The sequence below is a fragment of the Sparus aurata genome, chromosome 5 (assembly GCF_900880675.1).
Source record: "Sparus aurata chromosome 5, fSpaAur1.1, whole genome shotgun sequence".
Classification (NCBI taxonomy): domain Eukaryota; kingdom Metazoa; phylum Chordata; class Actinopteri; order Spariformes; family Sparidae; genus Sparus; species Sparus aurata.
In genome coordinates, this window is record NC_044191.1 from 26,357,814 (window position 1) to 26,374,821 (window position 17,008).

A 17,008-nucleotide genomic window follows, 5' to 3' on the forward strand; every position below is an offset into this window, starting at 1 on the left:
AGGTACTGCTCTGTTGTGCCAAATTGTAAGCTTTCACGTAACAAGCAGACATACAGACGAAAAACACAGACACAAGGCTCCGTTTGTATCCATATGCATACCTATCATAGAGCGCAAATGAGCCTTTATACTATTGAAGGCAAATGTTTGAAGAAAAGAAAGGACTCATCTAGGACTCGGTGTGGTTACATAAAGAGGAGGGTGGGGATTGCTTACTGCAAAACGAATAGGACAACGCTAAAACAAGGAGAATGCTTACAGCAGTTTTAAATGGATTAAATAAAGGATAACTGTATATATACATGTGTATGTATGTATGTTTTTGCATAGACAAAAAAAAAAATACCCTTGATGAAGTCGCTTCAAGATATGCCCTTCAGCCTTAACATCTTGAATTAATGTTAACGTGACGCTGTTCAGTTGGTTACAGATTGCCTTCAGCACCGAATATTTCTGTAAAACACATCCATGCTAATAAAATGTATTTCGAAGCTGTTCCTCAAGAAGTTTTAGCCTTCAGCATATATGACCCCTGTGGATTTCCACGTCTCATACAGCACACACTGTAGGGATTTACTGTTCTTGGAGGAACAACGGTTACGTGTTTGTGTTTTGCTTTAAGCACCAGATATGTGAAGTTTTTTTAGAACAGCACCAATGGCCCAAGTCAGAAATAATATTTTCTAATGCATTTTGTCGTGCTTCAGTGAACTGATACAGCTGATTAAATGAGCATTAGTGTTAAAATGCAGGAGGTGTTCTGTTTGTTTCAGGACTAGCCACTCTTCAGCGCTGCCAGTGAAGCGTCTGTGGCAGTTTCTGGTGAAACAGGAAGAAGTACAGGAGACCTTCATTCGACACATCTTTACCAAGAAACGGGACCCGAATGAGGTACACTGTGTTTACAACATGCCAACCCACTGCATGAACTGTCTCCATGTTGCACAGCGGGCACATTGTGTAAGAAATAACATATTAACTATTTTGTTATGATAAAATCCACGACATGTCTCTGTAATTACCCCCAAGCAAACTGCATCATTATTGCTTTCATATGCCTGTGGGCGCGACTGTGCTTTTTTGTTCTGCATGCCAACCACATGTGTTATTACTGCCTCCAGTTGCATGTTGATGCTGTAATTTTTATTGAAATAATTACACCCTGTTTGATTAACAGCACAATAATTCTGTGTCTTTGACTGCATGGTTCATCACCGTTTGTTGTTGTTGTTGTATGTTGTGTGTGATTTGTGCGTGCGTGCGTGTTTGTGTTTGACTACCCTGTGCTGCTTCCCCAATCATTAAAGTCGGGTGAGGACCAGACTGACAATATGAAATGTTCAGGGATGGAGGAGACAGGAAACCATCAGGTACTGCTGCTTCAGATCAATTGTGACTCATGGTGCTGGGATGGGGGATGGGCTGGGTAACGAATCTGATTACTGACCGAACTCTGTGAAGAACCAGTATGATTTATTTAGAGATATGTCGTTGATATAATACTGCCTGATTTCAGAATACATTTCCAATGTTATTCTAAAAAAGTTATTGTTTTTAGAATGTTTTTTTAATATATTCACTAAAAATAAAGGTACTGGCACTGATAATTCCCAGCCTTGTGTGTGAGAGGGTCTGGGAGATTATATTATTATAAGAATGTTATTTTTTATAAATAAAACAATGTTGTTTATCTATTTTTGTTATATATGATTTAAAAACATCTCTCGAAAAATGTAGGTTATTTGGTCACAATTTACAAAAGGATTGTGGTTTTGAAAACTGTATGAAAACGAGGTGCTTTGCAGTACGTATCATTTTATCAGAGTTTTTGTTGCACAATATATGTGATGTTTTTAATTATTAACAACACTTCAGAGTTGTCACGATAAATTAATAAATAATCTTGTAGTCTGTACAGATGTTATGAAACCTTATGAAACATTCTGTACATCACCATACCATACTGTAGTGTGGGCGGTACAAACTTTACCGTTGATTAGATACGGGAACATGCACATCGTGTGGAATAGTTAATGCTGCCTGTCAGATAATCTAAGAAACCTTAAAATTATGTGTAATTGTGTGTTTTCTGGGCCATGAACTCTGTATGTTCCTGTCAGTGTTTGATATTAATCTTACATTTTACTGTCTAAATATTCATGTGAATATGAAGCATAAATGTTAAATTGCACTGTACACTGAGGTTTTCTAATCTGCTGGCTCTCGCTGCGCAAGCTGCCACGTTTGTAGCTACTCCATTTGGCTCAGTGTTAATTAACCCAGTCTCTCAGAGGACGAGCTATGAAGCTGAATAGCTTCTGATTAATGGGCCCAACACTGTCGCAGTGAATCTGCGTTCCACTGGGATTATGTGCTTGGCGAAAATGGCAAACCACCACATTTAGATTTCTGCAAGTCAAGTTTTACTTTATTCCATCTGACAGAAAAAGACATGGTCTTTTCCCCTCGAATAAATGCAATAAAGACTTTAATTCAATCTCGTGCTCAAAGGATGCCTGTGAGTATCTTCAGCATCAAAACTTCTATACAATATGCAGAGCCACAGCATAGCCTACTCTGCATACATCCCCTAGGACCTCTATGGTACAGTGTGTGCTTGTGCTCAGTGCTCAAGGGTTCTTGTGCTATCTAACGGCCCTAACCCAGTTAAGTGTGTGGCTGTGGTTAACTGTGTGGCTTGATGCACCTCACATGTCCTCTCCTAACCCTGACAGAAACACAAAGTGTAGGCTTGTTGTAACATCGACTCCATTATCTTCTACAGCAAATACTTTGACAATCCATTTATCAACCGGTCTCATTGATCTCTTCAGGTCATTGGTTCTGTAGCATGAAGGGGAATTTATCTGAAGTTGTAGCTGTTAGTCTGCAGCAATGTTAACCAATTTTTCTTCTGTAATGATTGAATCTCCATGGTGGTGATTTTTGTGTATGTGTGTCGGTTTCTCTGTGCAGACCGAGTCAGATCTGGGCAGCCCTGGAGGAAAGGCACGCATCATCCACAAGGAATCTGACATTATCACAGCCTTTGCCATCAACAAGGTACAGCTCTTTAACGCAGATGTCACAAAAAAAATTGTAACAATGTGTATTTTAGCCCTTGGCAATAAAACGGTATCATGTCATTATTGTGAGAGACTTGGCATTAGCGTAGTCTTTTCCTGTTTTAAAGGCTGCATCACAGCAGTGATTTATTTTTCAGAACTTACTAGACTGTTCTAGCTATTCTATTTCTTGCCTTTATCCACTTTGTCAATATATCAACATTTATGATGACTAGTTATAAAAAATACAAATAAAAGATATTAGTTAAAATATATTGTGATATTTGATTTTGTTGTCAAGTAAAATATCAAGATATTATGTATCACAATATAGCCTGGAAATATTTCCAAACCTTACTCATATCAGAAAACTGCGTCTTTTTTTGGGCAAATGCACCTTTTAAATTCAAAGCATACAATTCAAAAGTATTTATTGTTTTTCCCAGTGGCACAACCCATATCCTCACCCCTTTGTTGTTTAGCCCCTGTTGTCTTTCACTGTGATCCTCTTGTTTGAAGCAGTTGTTTAAAGGGCAGAATAGAGTTTTGAAAAGTCTTTGTCTCACTCATATGGACCTTCACATACATTTAACCTTCAACCTTTGTCTTCCCCTTCTCTCTGTCACCTGCCCCTCTCCCTGTCTCTATTTCCTGTGTCTCTCTGTCTCACAGGCAAATCGTAATTGTTTAGTCATGGCCTCCACCCATGACATTCAGGAGTTGGATGTGTCATCCATCTTGGCCACACAGATCTTGACATGGATCGATGACGATGAGGCTGAAACAAAAGGGTAGGAGAGTAATGTGTTTGTGTGTTTGCATACTGTACTTGTTTAGGCCAGTGTTAAGGGTAACATTAGTTCACCTTTTCACCCTCAGAGTTAAATTGAGTGTGGGCGTCGGATAATGTGATTGGTTCAGTAACGGTAGAAGTCGTGTAGGTGTCATATTAAGTAAGCTTCTGCATTGTGTGTCTATATTTAGGTGTGAAGCACAATCTACATTTGTGTTTGTTTATGCCTGCTCCATTCAACGGTAGTATTTTATCATCTTGCTGAAAGTATACGCTGTTATTATTGTTGTGCATTCTCTATAGCCGTCTCTATATATGCACACAAAGTACTGATATCTTATAAAGCACAATTTTGTCTCTATTATGTTATTTTTCTCATGAAAATCTACAGTACCTCATTATGACTCTGTCTCTGTAGTGTCGGTGGTGATGACTTCCTGGTGGTCCACGCACGCGATGACTTTGCCGCCATCCACGGCAGCACACCGTACACTCACAGTAGCCCCGGCACACCTATCAACATGCCCTGGCTTGGGGGAGTGCAGACAGGCCGGGGCGCATCTGTGGTGAGACTTCAATTTGTATCCAATGATACTACATGAGCAATTTGTTCTACTCCTCCGTCTTTGATTAAATGGCCACATGAGTTGTTTTGCATGTTTTCGGCCATTAACTGCAAATTGCTAATACTTTACATAGATGACAGCCGTTTTCCCAAGAAAACGACTTTGCACCCTGGGAGCTAAACTCTATGTGGGTTGTGAGCTAGCATACTAATAGGGTCCATTTTATTGAAGTCATTTTTTGAGGAAAAAGGAAGGATATTCCCTGGTTGCAGCTCACCCATTGTGAGTTTTTGCTGCCTCTCATTGTCTTTATATTATTGGAAGCTGAATATCTTGGTATTCAGACTGTTGGTGTGACAAAAAGCAACATATTTAAGACGTCACTCTGGGGTTCAGCAAGGTAATTAACCTTTTTTTCTATGTTCCTGACATCTTATACATCAAACAATGATTTGATTATTTGAAAAAAATAATTGGATCTCTTTTTTTTTTTTTTTTTCAAGCTTTTAATTTTGCTTCATTTAATCCTGGCACAGTTTGGAGACACATGTATGGAAAAACTTGCTTTGGACCATAAAGCTATCGTAATATTGAAAAGAATTAGAGTCTCAGATGTTAGAGCATCCCTTAATGTATGAGTTTTAATTAAAGGTGTTCTAATAACGCTTTTATTTTTATACCCGAACTTTGCATATCAGCCAACACAACTGCCTTATAACAAAATAAGCGCAGTAAACTTTTTTTTTAACAGATGTTTTTACTTCTTGCTTTGTATGGATGCCATGAGGTTGTACAGCAAAACATTTGTTTAGTTGCTTTCTGGTCTACGAGATGCTTCAAGAAAGAATTTGAGATTAAGAATCTCTTTGTTAAGGGAGGCATTCAGCAGCATGAAAACAAATACTGTTATTAGAGATAAAATCATAAAAGCACACAAAGCAAATAGAAGTCGCATTTTGAAATGCTAATTTCTAGGAGTCAGTTGTGTATCCAAGTAAATTAGAAACACTGACCTCTTAAGGATTCTGGCTTTTGTTCTTACATTTTTTATTTAAAAGCATTTATTGAGATTTGGTCCTTGAGTTTCGAGTCATTCTGCAACATATCTAATACCAAGGGTGCAGATTAAGCAAATGCCCTTTCTATAATTCATCTTCTGGCATTACCAGAATTTAGTCAGAAACTGTAGCTGGCTAACTACTTAATGTCAGTAAGATGCTGTGTTATGGTTTGAAAATACAAACACTTTGGATAATTGTGGTCAGCTGCATTATCAAGTCAACTCAGTTTATATTTCAACTAAACCTCAAAAATCATCAGTGTGGTCCCTTAAGCTTCCATAGACCACACAGTGATGATTGCTAAATGTTTAGTGTACCCCTCTATGTTGTCTGTTGCTCTGGATCCGTCCTTTTTCATACTCATAGCAAAACCCTCGTAGCAGTTTAAGTGATTTAGATAAATAATTCATCTTTATGTGGGTTCAGTTTGCCTGTTGTGAACATTGGCCTCCCTCATTGACTTACAAAGGAACAAAGATGTTGCCGAGTACTACATCATGTGCGACACGGAGCCCAAACCTCAGTCATTTTTTAGAGTTTTTTAAAGGAAAATCTGGGAAAGCTGTTTTACTAAGTTGAGAAACTTGGCGTTGGCGGTGGGGATGGTGACTGATATGATTCTGGTGATAGCAGTGTCTTTGATGCGAGTAATTGTGAGTCATGTTTGTTGATATTAACCAGCTCGCTTGTTGCTCTCGATATGCAGAGCCACTCTGCATCGTAATTATTTTACCAACCAGTGTGTTCAAGGTTGGAGCAGAATACATTCAGAGACAATAATGAATAAAATAATTGGCAGACACGGCTGTTAATGTCCGCCTCTCCAGCCACCTGGACAGTAAACACCAAATGAACAGAATATTAGGACAATTTATGCTAACTGTTGACGACCATCTATTCATGCTGTGACTTAAATCCAGCATTAAATATGTACCTTGGCAAAAGTTCACCCCAAAATCCAAAAATGATTTCCCCTCCTGCTTGTAGTGCTTGTTGTGCTTGTACTGGTGTGAGTTCCAGAGTTTTGGAGAAATCGGCCGTAAAGTTGTCTGCCTTATCTTGATTATAATGGAACTAGACGATAACATTACATTACAGCTCAGCAGAGGAGGACACCACTAACGTTTGCATCCCGTGATGTCATGAGCACAAGTCTCTCATCCATGAGTTGATGCACAGTTCCTTCCACCTGGTGATATGATTGGTCAGCACTGTTTGTTAGAAGAAAAACATGATTATCTTGTCATTATTTCTGGAGAGAGACTTTGCTGTTGACGTTTTCAAATGTATGTTTCCGGCACATTGAGATCCACAAACCAGTGCCATCTAGTTCCAAAACAAAGTTTAAATAGCAATACACGTGAGAGGAATAATTAATATCATTAATATCCACAAGAAGCTTGAAACAGCATGTGAGAAAATGGGACTTAAATGAGAGTCCCTATGTAATGTCTTGTCTTTTTATGCTTATGCAAAGTCTGACTTCATAAAATATGTAAAAGACTTCCATAATTGATGAGAAAGCTGATGAGAAAGTTTACCAGTGGATTGACTCCGAACAGGGTTAGGCATCCTTTATGCAGCTGATGGTAGGAGACGAAATCTCAAGGAACCTCACAGCGCTACGATGCGATTTATAAAACAGTCATCCGTGCATATTTATGCGTCAGCATTTTCAATTTCTATACATGATTTACTTTTTCTCCCTGTGACTACTTCCTACTTTTAAAACAAAGCATGATCCAAAATTAAAATAAACAGGTACATTTACTTATCTTTGTTTATGCTCAGCCTCCCTCACCAAATCTCAAGAAGCTTTGAAAGTAAACATGATGCACGTCTTTTATGCCTTTACTTACCAGCCTCCAATATTACATTTTTAAGAACGTGCAGGCAGGGGCCTTACAGACCTGTCTCAAGTGAACGTACTGTCAAGAATTGGGTTTTAAATGTCCAATTATTGACACAAAACAATGTTTTTTTTTGTTCCCTCCAGCCCTCCTGATGGTCATAAAAGTTGTCAGTTGCTTCAAAAGCTCGCTGAGACCTCACTTAAAACTAGTAGAACAAAATTCAGCACTGCTCTAATGTGTGAATGAAGACGTATTATTTACATGTAAGACAAATAAACCAAACAAATTTGAAGCAATTTCTTTAACCTATAACCTTTAATCAATAATAATATATTGATATAAAATATAAACGCCAAGTTACTTGAATAATAAACTGAATAACACTAAATAATGACTTCATTATAGATTATTATAGATTATATTAGAGATGCAGTGATCCATCTGTCGCTATTACATTTTTTTGATGCAGTTTTTCCGATTTCTGATGATTAATCATTAACATCCTTCGCCATGACTTTAACAATTGAATAAGCCAGCAATGAATATATTCTGTGTGAAAGAGACTTCAGAATACTGTGTTAGTATTGCATTTTTATATTATATTACTATATATAATAATTAATATTATTTCTTATGATATTATATCAAGAATATATAAGGAATTCCATTGAATCATAATGAAGTTCTGCATTTTTACTCATGTTGGCCTCTCTTCTTCACTCGTCTTCTCCCAGATGATCAAGAGAAACATCAACAATGTGAGAAGAATGACCTCCCATCCCACACTGCCTTACTGTAAGTACGAGTCAGATCTGTCAGTAGTTTAGAGAGGGGTCCGCATCTTAAATTTGTTATCCGGAGATATTTCTCATGTTTAGAGAAGGCTGAACGAGCCCTACTTGTTATGACCTTGTGTTTTCCAGTCAAACCGCAGAGCAGGGTTTGAGTTGTGAGGTGTTTGGCCGGATCAGTTCCCAACAGGACGCAAGAACGGCTGTTCAAGTGTGTGTGTGTGTGTGTGTTTGTGTGTGTGTGTGCGTGTGTAATAAACCGTTTTTCCCATCAATTATAAAATAGGTGATTTGTGGAACAAAGAAGTGCCAAACTAACATGTTGGGACCTGAATGCTCATCAAGGTGCACTGGAAAATGAACCAAACCTTTTTTTTTCTTTCTTTGTTATTGTTTGTCAGACCTGACAGGAGCTCAGGATGGTAGCGTGAGGATGTTCGAGTGGGGTCACTCTCAGCAGATCATCTGCTTCAGAAGTCCTGGCAACTCCAGAGTCACCAGGATACGATTCAACCACCAGGGGAACAAGGTTACAAAATGACACTCACACTCACTTTGAACAGTTCACTGCCACCATACAGACGTCAAACAAAGCTGCATTGATTATGTTTACATGCGCGCCATTATTAACAGTGGTTGGCACTGTTGCCTCACAGCAAGAGGGTCCTCGGTTGGATTCCCGGCTGGGGGCCTCTCTGTCTAGAGTCCTCCCACAGTCCAAAGACATGCACATTAATTGGTGACTGTAAATCGCCCTGTATGTGTGAGTGCTATATGTCAGAGCAGTGATGAACTTGCGACCTGTCCAGGTTGTACCCCGCTGCTCGCACAATGTCCGCTGGTGCACAGAGTCTTACAGATAATGAATGAAAGAGAGAGGCTGTGTTCTTTAATGGGTGTATGGGTGACTGTATGTAAACAAGAATATTGGTGGAATATTCATTTTCATCAGCCATGCAGACAGCTTTGTCGGGATATTGTCCTCTTCGGAAATATAAAACAATATTTTGTGCATGTTAACATGGACAGTGATGGAGCCTGTCAGATTGAGCAACATTTTCACACTTCCTCTCATCACTTTGCCATTCAGGCACGAACCACAGTGGGGAGTTTGGCTTCAGCACATATTGTTCTTCAGCTGAGTGATTCAACCGCTCTGAACTCGGGCACTCGCCTCGAGCTAATAATTTTCTCAGATGGCGCGTCTCCTGTGCCAGTGCTATCTTATCTGCCTGTACTGGCCAAAAGAGTGAAATATGCTTTTTTAAAAAGAATTGGACAGAGCAGACATGCAGAGCAGTTGATTTCCGTTACGTAAGTGGTGTTTGGACTCAATGGGACTGGTGATATGTTGTGGAAGATAATTTGAGCACAATCTAGATCTCCTGTGGGGAGCTGGGGTGTGCAAACACAGGAGGAGCACCTGACGATATGTTTTTGTCAGTCTATGGAAAATGAAGGGTAATTCTATTCTGAGCAGCTTCTGATAACTACTCTCTGATTGTTTTCTGTAGTTCGGTATCGTAGACTCCGATGGAGGTTTGAGCCTCTGGCAGACCAACACAAGCGGGAACACACCCAAACCATATCTGGTAAGAAACTCAGGGGGCCACAGGTTTGTTTTGAGTTTTGTCTGTCTAGACTTTTCTTGGTGTCGTCGCGCCCTCTTCCTGTCATTCTCATTTTTTGTTTACTCTTCTCCTGTGTCTCCATTACTGTCACCATCACTAACCGTCTCCTCTGTTTCTGTGTGCCAGACGTTGCAGTGCCACAACAAGACAGCTCACGACTTTGTCTTTGTGGGCTCCTCGTCCCTCATCGCCACTGCGGGTCTTTCAACAGACAACAGGTGCGAGAGACTCTCCAGTCTCCTCAAATGAGTTCTATTTCATAACTTGTAATTAAAACATGAAGCTGTGATAATGATACATTTTTTGATGAAAGTGTCAGAATGGATAGTAATTTGGTGATTTTTGACTCCACAGGAACGTGTGTCTGTGGGACACTCTGGTGACTCCTGCGAACAGCCTTGTACACAGTAAGAAGCAGCAATAGACAAGAACTCATTTTCAAATCAAATCTCTGGTTATATTTCAGTAGGGCTGCAACTATCGATCATTTTCATCATTGATTATTTGAACAATTACAGTCAAATTGAAAATTGCTTCTTTTCTCCAACCAACACTCCAAATCCCAAAGACTCTTCATTTACTATCACAAATGACAAAGAAAAGCAATAAATCCTCACATTTAAGAAGCTGAAACCAGCTAACATTTGACACATTCTATAATGGATTAATCTGCTAATTGTTGCTGCTTTTTTTAAGCAAAAATCTGAAATGTAAATATTTGCTGTTTTTCTTCATCTTCTATAATCGTAAACGTTTTTACCCACCAAATGATTAATTGATGTTTTGAGAATTGGCTATCAATAACGTCAAATGAAGCCTTAGGTATTACTCACTCTCCTCTCTGTCCTTCTGTTTTATTTCCATCTTTAATGCTTCTGTCGATTCGTTCTTTCTAATGTACCCATCCTTCCCCAACGTCTCTCTCGCTCTCCAGCTTTCTGCTGCCACGAGTCTGGAGCTACCGTGCTCGCGATGGCCCCCAGGCAGCAGCTGCTTATCACAGGCGGGAGGAAGGGCTGGATCAGCATCCTGGAGCTTCCCCACAGGCACCAGCGCCAGAGCTTCCAGGCCCACGACTCCTCGCTCAAAGCGCTGGCTGTCGATCCGACCGAGGACTGCTTCATCAGTGGATCATCAGAGGGCAACATCAGGGTATTTATGACGGAGTTCACTTTCATCGTCATCATTAGATAACTTTCTATTAATTAAACATGACATTTTCAGAAGTATATTCAAGACAGAGGAATGTATGAATATTTTATTAGTGTTTGTAGAAACCACATGGTTTTCTGTTTGAGTTAAAAAAAGGCATTATTTTGAGAACTGGGAACAGTAATTCTAAAAATTTGGATTATGAACACCGTTTAGATGACTTCCTGTTTACAGTTGACCGCTGGATGACAGTCCTGAGGGGTGTTTAACCCCCCCAGGTGTGAATGTCTCTCCTCCACATCAACATTAAGACGATTAGCACCATATAAGTCAAATAAATCCACTGTCACACTTCTTAATAACCACCTGCTCAGGACAACAGCCGGAACAATGCAAACTAAAGTGACATGGGAAGAAGGGAAAGACTTTGTGTTTTGACTGAGCAGGCTGGAGACGTGACCGTCTTCAGCTCGTATATTTCCAGAGACAGCGGGCCTTTCATCTTGTAGACTTGAATATGTTGGCACAGCTCCCACAGCTGTCACTCCAAGGATGAAGCTGCTGCGTCACACAGACGTACCAGAAATGGTGCAGTGCCACATCTTCTTGAAATTCAAATGACTTTCATTCTGGATGATTGCACACACACAAAAAAACAACTTTCAAAGCCATGTGTGATGCTACTCATCTGAAGTCATTATAGTGGCAGATTAAAAATTTTACATGGGTGTGCTGCAAATATATGAGCTTTTAAAGTGTTTGATGAGAGTCCATGGAAGTGGGAGATTAGCTAATATGTAGAGACTTCCGTCTATGAAAAAAACATATCAAATAATAAACCTCCCCGGCTGGAAACACGAGTCAAATAATGCACAGAGCTCAGCGTGGCCCTTATCGGCTCCTGAAGATGTAAACCTTTGAAAACAGGTCGCAATATAGAGTTTCATTTTTTTATGAGCGCTATTTAAAACCGTGGATGTGTAGCAGCACGTATTTAAAGCTGTCATACGTCATACCGCTTCCGAAATCTGTACGTATCATCTTCTAGAAAGCCACTTTCCAACGAAGTGCTGTTTGTAAAAGAATAGAAACACCAGATGTTAATTTACTTATGTTTCTAATTGTTAGTCTTGCGTTTCTGTTTTTAACATCAGAAAACCAGAGCTTGTTCCTGCGCCCTCAGAATTCATAGTGATGAGCCAGGAGGTTTAAAAGTTTCAAACTGTCAGAGAAGAAGTGAAATTGTACTGATTGTCTTGAAATGCTCGACCCACAAGAATAGACACTGGTGTTGCACCACGCTGGCTGCACCTCTCTCTCCTTTCTGATCAGTTTTGGTCACAGCTCAAGTCCAACCCTCTCCTTCTCCTTCCACCTCTCACCGGCAGTTAACAACCTCCCTTCAGCTAGTATGAATTTCTGACATCCTCCATTTCCTCCTCCTGCAGTTGGACGTTCACAGCTACACTTACAAAGCTACACAATTATAAAACATGTTTTCAGGCTTTAAGCATGTGAACAACACTTTTTAGCTGGAACAAATCTTTGGTGATGTTTTCATGGGATTTGTTGACAATAAGAAAAAATGTAAAGTATCTTATTTTTCAACATTCAGTTTAAAAACACATTAGCTCTTTAGCACATTAACCATCTCCTTCTTCCCCCCCCCCCCCCCCCGACTCTGCAGGTCTGGAGTCTGGCCACACAGTGTCCGCTCTACACCTTCCCCAGCGAGCACGCTCGCCAGTCGCTGTTCAGGAACCTCGGCACGGGCGTCATGCAGATCGAGGTGGGGCCGACCAATCACATCTTCTCCTGCGGTGCCGACGGAACCATGAAGATGAGGATCCTCCCCAACCGTTACAGTGTTGTCAACAACAACAACAACCACGGCAACCTCAAGAACGATGTCAAGTTCATCATATAGAGAAATATGGAAAAAGTGTTGAAAGCAATTTAATGAATAATGTGAAGTGCTTTTTATGATCGATGCCAGCTGCGGGAACGCTTGGAGGAGAAGCCCCTCATGGGTTCATTTTGAAAGAACAATGATGTCATCGGTGTAGATGTAGGGGGGATTATTCACAGGATTTACAGACTGTCACTGAGCGAGAGCGTTTTCGTCTGATGCACAGGCCACGAGGATGGCAGTGAACGGAAAATCTGCTGTGATTTGTGTGAGACATGCACTGAAACGCAGGAGCCTCTACCAGTGTTTTAAACTGTGGTGGAAGTTAAAAATGGCCACAGGGTAACGACCGACGGCACAGTCAATCAAACTGAGAACACGAACGGATTGTGATCCGTGTCTACTGAACAGCATGTGGGGGGAGTTTCCAGGAGGTTTTTTTTTTTTGTTTTTTTTTTGCACAGGAAGTGAAGCTGTAGAAGAAGCGGGAGCGACAAGAGACTGTGCAGCATTGTTCTTCTCATACAGCGTCACCTTTTCTTAACGTTAGAAAGGCGGTCGTGATGGTGGAAGCTCCTCTGGAATCACTGCTGGAGCGTTGAGGTGGTAAAGGACAGGACACTGTTAGTGCAGTGCGTCACGTGGAGGCCCACTGTTGAACCCGCTCAGCACAATGCAAAGGCCGACGAACATCATACGAAGCACATTATATCCGGTCACAAGGAACTCACGGCGCATTCTGGTGCTCCATGTCAATTTCTGAACACAAATAAAAAAGCAGAGGAGCCGGTGTTTGTCACCATTAGACCTCACTTAAAGAAATTACAGGATGTCAGTTTCATATCACATTATATTCATTTTAGGCAGTTTTTTTTTTTTTGCCTGATGCCCTTTCCCAGCCTGACTTGAAATACACACTTTGATTTTATAAAAGTGTGAAGAATAAAAAGCATCTTAAATGTTAAGGAATTGTGACATTTGGCTTCTGGCAGGGAAGATTGATATCTCTCACATGTCAGTCCCCTTACATGTAGAGCTACAGCCAGAGGCTCGTCAGCTCAGAGACTGTCGTGCATAATAAACCAACTAGAGATGGAGCAAAACCATTTTCTCTGGGCCGACAGTGATACAAGTCAGTGGTAATTAAGGATAGACAGATTATCAGGGTCGGTATTCAGAATATTCCAATCACCGGCATTTGTTTTTTTATTTGTTTTTTTGGTGTCAGATTGCCGATAAATATAAATTGTTGCCCAAAATGCACCACTTTGACTCTGATGCAGCTTTCTTTATTCTTCTGTAGTCACCACTCAGCGTCTAGCCAACAACCCGATCACAAGCAAAGTGAAGAAAAGTAACTAAAGTTAAATAAATGTAGTGAAGTGAAAGCATAAAGTAGCAGAAAAATGAAACATTCGAGTGAAGAACCTCTGAATTGAATTAAATCAAATAATAGTTGGTTACATTCTCTCGCCTGTTGATCTAAATTCTGACTCTAAATTTTTTATTTTATTTTTTTTGGAGTTCAATAATCATGTTCTACTTTTTTCTTCCACTCCACTGAGAACGTGATTTATTTACATTCACTAGATTCGTAATTATTCAGTGATGATGGATTATTTGTGACGCGCAACCAATCGGATCGTAGGAGGCACGCTGAGTGAGATCGCAGAGAGGCGGCGGCGTCATCAGAGCAGAAGAGAAGCATTTTGAATTTAATGAATTTATCGCAATTAAACTGGACGAATGCTGATTATGGGATCTGCTGGTAATCAGTCTATCCACAAAACAAATAATATAAAGTGTTAATTAGTGAGTTTAAGCAGTTCCCTCTTACTCTGTCCGTGCTAAGCTAACCCGTTCATATTGAACAAGGCAGATGACGAGAGTGATGTCGGTCTTCTAACCAGCATCTTCTCTCCGGGAGAGAGCGAATTCCCCCGGAACGTAGAAGCGTTCTTAAAGCTGTGACTCGAGTTCACATGTGGGCTGCTTTTTTTTCCCTTTTTTTTTTCTCATGGACTACCTGAATGCGCCATTTCTCTTTCTCTATTTGCACATAAAAACAATTAAGCTAAATTATATGTAGTGCAATGCGTAGAGCTACACTAGCTGGACGGCAGTAAAGCAGTCCAAGCCTTTGGTAATAAGATTGATATGTAGTGTGTGATAATCCTGGACTAGATTTAACCAATGGTGGTATTATTTTTATTATTACTATTATTATTAAGTGTCCTTAATCTCTGAAAACTACTTCTGCCATTCTGGCTCAGTACTGCAGTCATATTGATCCTGATAATATTGATCATTGTTGCACAAACTAGCTTTAACTTAACAAAGGCCCCTCGTTGCTATGGGACACCATGAGTAATGGCTTTTTCTGGCTGCGTTCTGATTTAGTTTTGAAGCGTTCGATGTAAAGCTCGAGAACATGTAGCAGGTAACTTTGCTGTTGACAATGAAGAGGAGGGGCGAGACGGAGCAGTTAAACAAGTTTTAATCGATATCCTGTTTTGTTGTGGACGTGTTTTATTCCAATATAACAATGCACTTCTCTTTCCCTCGACTCCAAACTTTCATCCTCCACACGGACCATGATTGAGAAAAAAAAACTGCCTTGATGATAAATGATATTGTTTACCTTGTAGTCATCTTCATTTTGTGACCTGGCTTTGCTTCATTTTTTTTCTTTATATATCATCCAAAATGCAGCACATGGCCTTCAGTACATGTAATCTAGGTTGGTGTGTAATATAATGCGTCTTCCACATAAAGAAGTGAGAGGTTCAGATTGTCCTATAACCGTTTATTCTGAAGAAGTATAATCCAGTAAGACAACTACCCAGAAACTCCGTGTCGTGCTGCTGTAGGGACACAAGTGTACATTAGTTTGATTTTCAGGGAGGACAAACTGAGGAAAACCTTTTAGATGAAGCAGATTTATTGCAGTTATGTATAGACATAGATCCATAGACTAGGCTTCTCGTTAACGGCAGCGCAATCATTACTGCTAGTGTTAGAACCGTGGGTGACGACATAAAGCCATTCTATGAAGAATATCAGTGTACAAATAAAAGGTATATTTATGAAATCTGTTCATATTTAGGATTCTAGACTGATCGTATTTCCTGCTTGTTTTTCTTTCACTCATTATTGGTTTACCTTTTACTTCTGTATCATTTTCTAATGTGGGCTTGAACAACGACATAGCTTTTTTTTTTTTTTCTTGTTTGTTCCTCCCCCCCCCCCCGCACATCAGTGTGTTCTGAAAATGATGTGTTCTCCTGCAGTAACTTGAGAATAAAACACTTTTTATCAAAGCCAAACTATGTGTACTTCTAGAGAAACTGTAGAATAAATAAAGTTTTATCTGACTGCTTATTTTCCTTCAAAAAGACTCAAAGAGTTTAACAACGTCAGGGTGTGAGACGATTGAACAAGCTCCCTCTGCTTAATAAAAAAAACAAAAACAAATATCACATCTAACTCTTTTACTTTTTTCCCCCCTTCTTCACTCTTGCAAATGTGAATTTGATCAGATGATTCTAATTTTATAATGAAGATATTGTGTAAATCGATGTATTATATACAGAAAATGTACGGATGTAATAAAAAAGAACAGTGATATAACCTGAGCAAATGTTTTTGTAGTGTTGAAAAATATCTGCAAACTATCAACAGAATGGGTCAGATATTATTTAGTCATTATGCCCCGATATCAGCATCATGGAATATTTAAACTGTCCATAGTAGTAAGTATAAAGGTAATATTTTGGTTATTTCTAGTCAGAATATTTCCATTTCATAGCTAATAAACATGATTTCTTTACATTTTAAACAGAGGTCATGTTTACATCCACCAAAAGAGATCCTGTGTGTCCTTGAGGTCTAACAAAACACTTACAGAAGCCATAAAGTTACCGTTCCTGGAGGTTTATTTATAATTATCCTAGAACGCCCATCCCAGTCCAGCCTGAAGTAAATTCAAAGCTGTTGTTGAACCATTTGGAGCACAGGCCTGGTTTTGAAGGGTTATAAGCGGATTTTTTTTTTTTCCCCCCTGAAGCTGCCAGAAGAAGTCAGAGATTATTCTGAACACACAGAATTATTTATTTTTTCGCGCCTAATTTTCTCCTAATGCAAAAATGAGCCTGCAGATGACCTGTAACTGCCCCCGTTAGCTGGAG

At 39.7% G+C, this 17,008-nt stretch overlaps 1 protein-coding gene across 3 annotated transcripts in view; it reads left to right on the forward strand.

Annotated features, from left to right (window-relative positions):
- The window catches only part of dmxl1 (Dmx like 1), a 62,419-nt gene extending 45,963 nt beyond the window's left edge, over positions 1 to 16,456 (forward strand). The window contains exons 40-51 of one of the 3 annotated variants that reach the window (XM_030416166.1): positions 774 to 891; positions 1,308 to 1,370; positions 2,977 to 3,063; positions 3,738 to 3,856; positions 4,277 to 4,424; positions 8,073 to 8,133; positions 8,531 to 8,658; positions 9,644 to 9,721; positions 9,887 to 9,978; positions 10,115 to 10,167; positions 10,695 to 10,912; positions 12,600 to 16,456. In XM_030416166.1, coding sequence (XP_030272026.1) covers positions 774 to 891; positions 1,308 to 1,370; positions 2,977 to 3,063; positions 3,738 to 3,856; positions 4,277 to 4,424; positions 8,073 to 8,133; positions 8,531 to 8,658; positions 9,644 to 9,721; positions 9,887 to 9,978; positions 10,115 to 10,167; positions 10,695 to 10,912; positions 12,600 to 12,839 — 1,405 coding nt within the window. In that variant the 3' untranslated portion in view covers positions 12,840 to 16,456. The remainder of the gene's footprint in view (positions 1 to 773; positions 892 to 1,307; positions 1,371 to 2,976; positions 3,064 to 3,737; positions 3,857 to 4,276; positions 4,425 to 8,072; positions 8,134 to 8,530; positions 8,659 to 9,643; positions 9,722 to 9,886; positions 9,979 to 10,114; positions 10,168 to 10,694; positions 10,913 to 12,599) is intronic. The other 2 variants (XM_030416167.1, XM_030416168.1) reach the window with 2 other exon arrangements.
- The last annotated feature ends 552 nt before the right edge of the window (positions 16,457 to 17,008 follow it).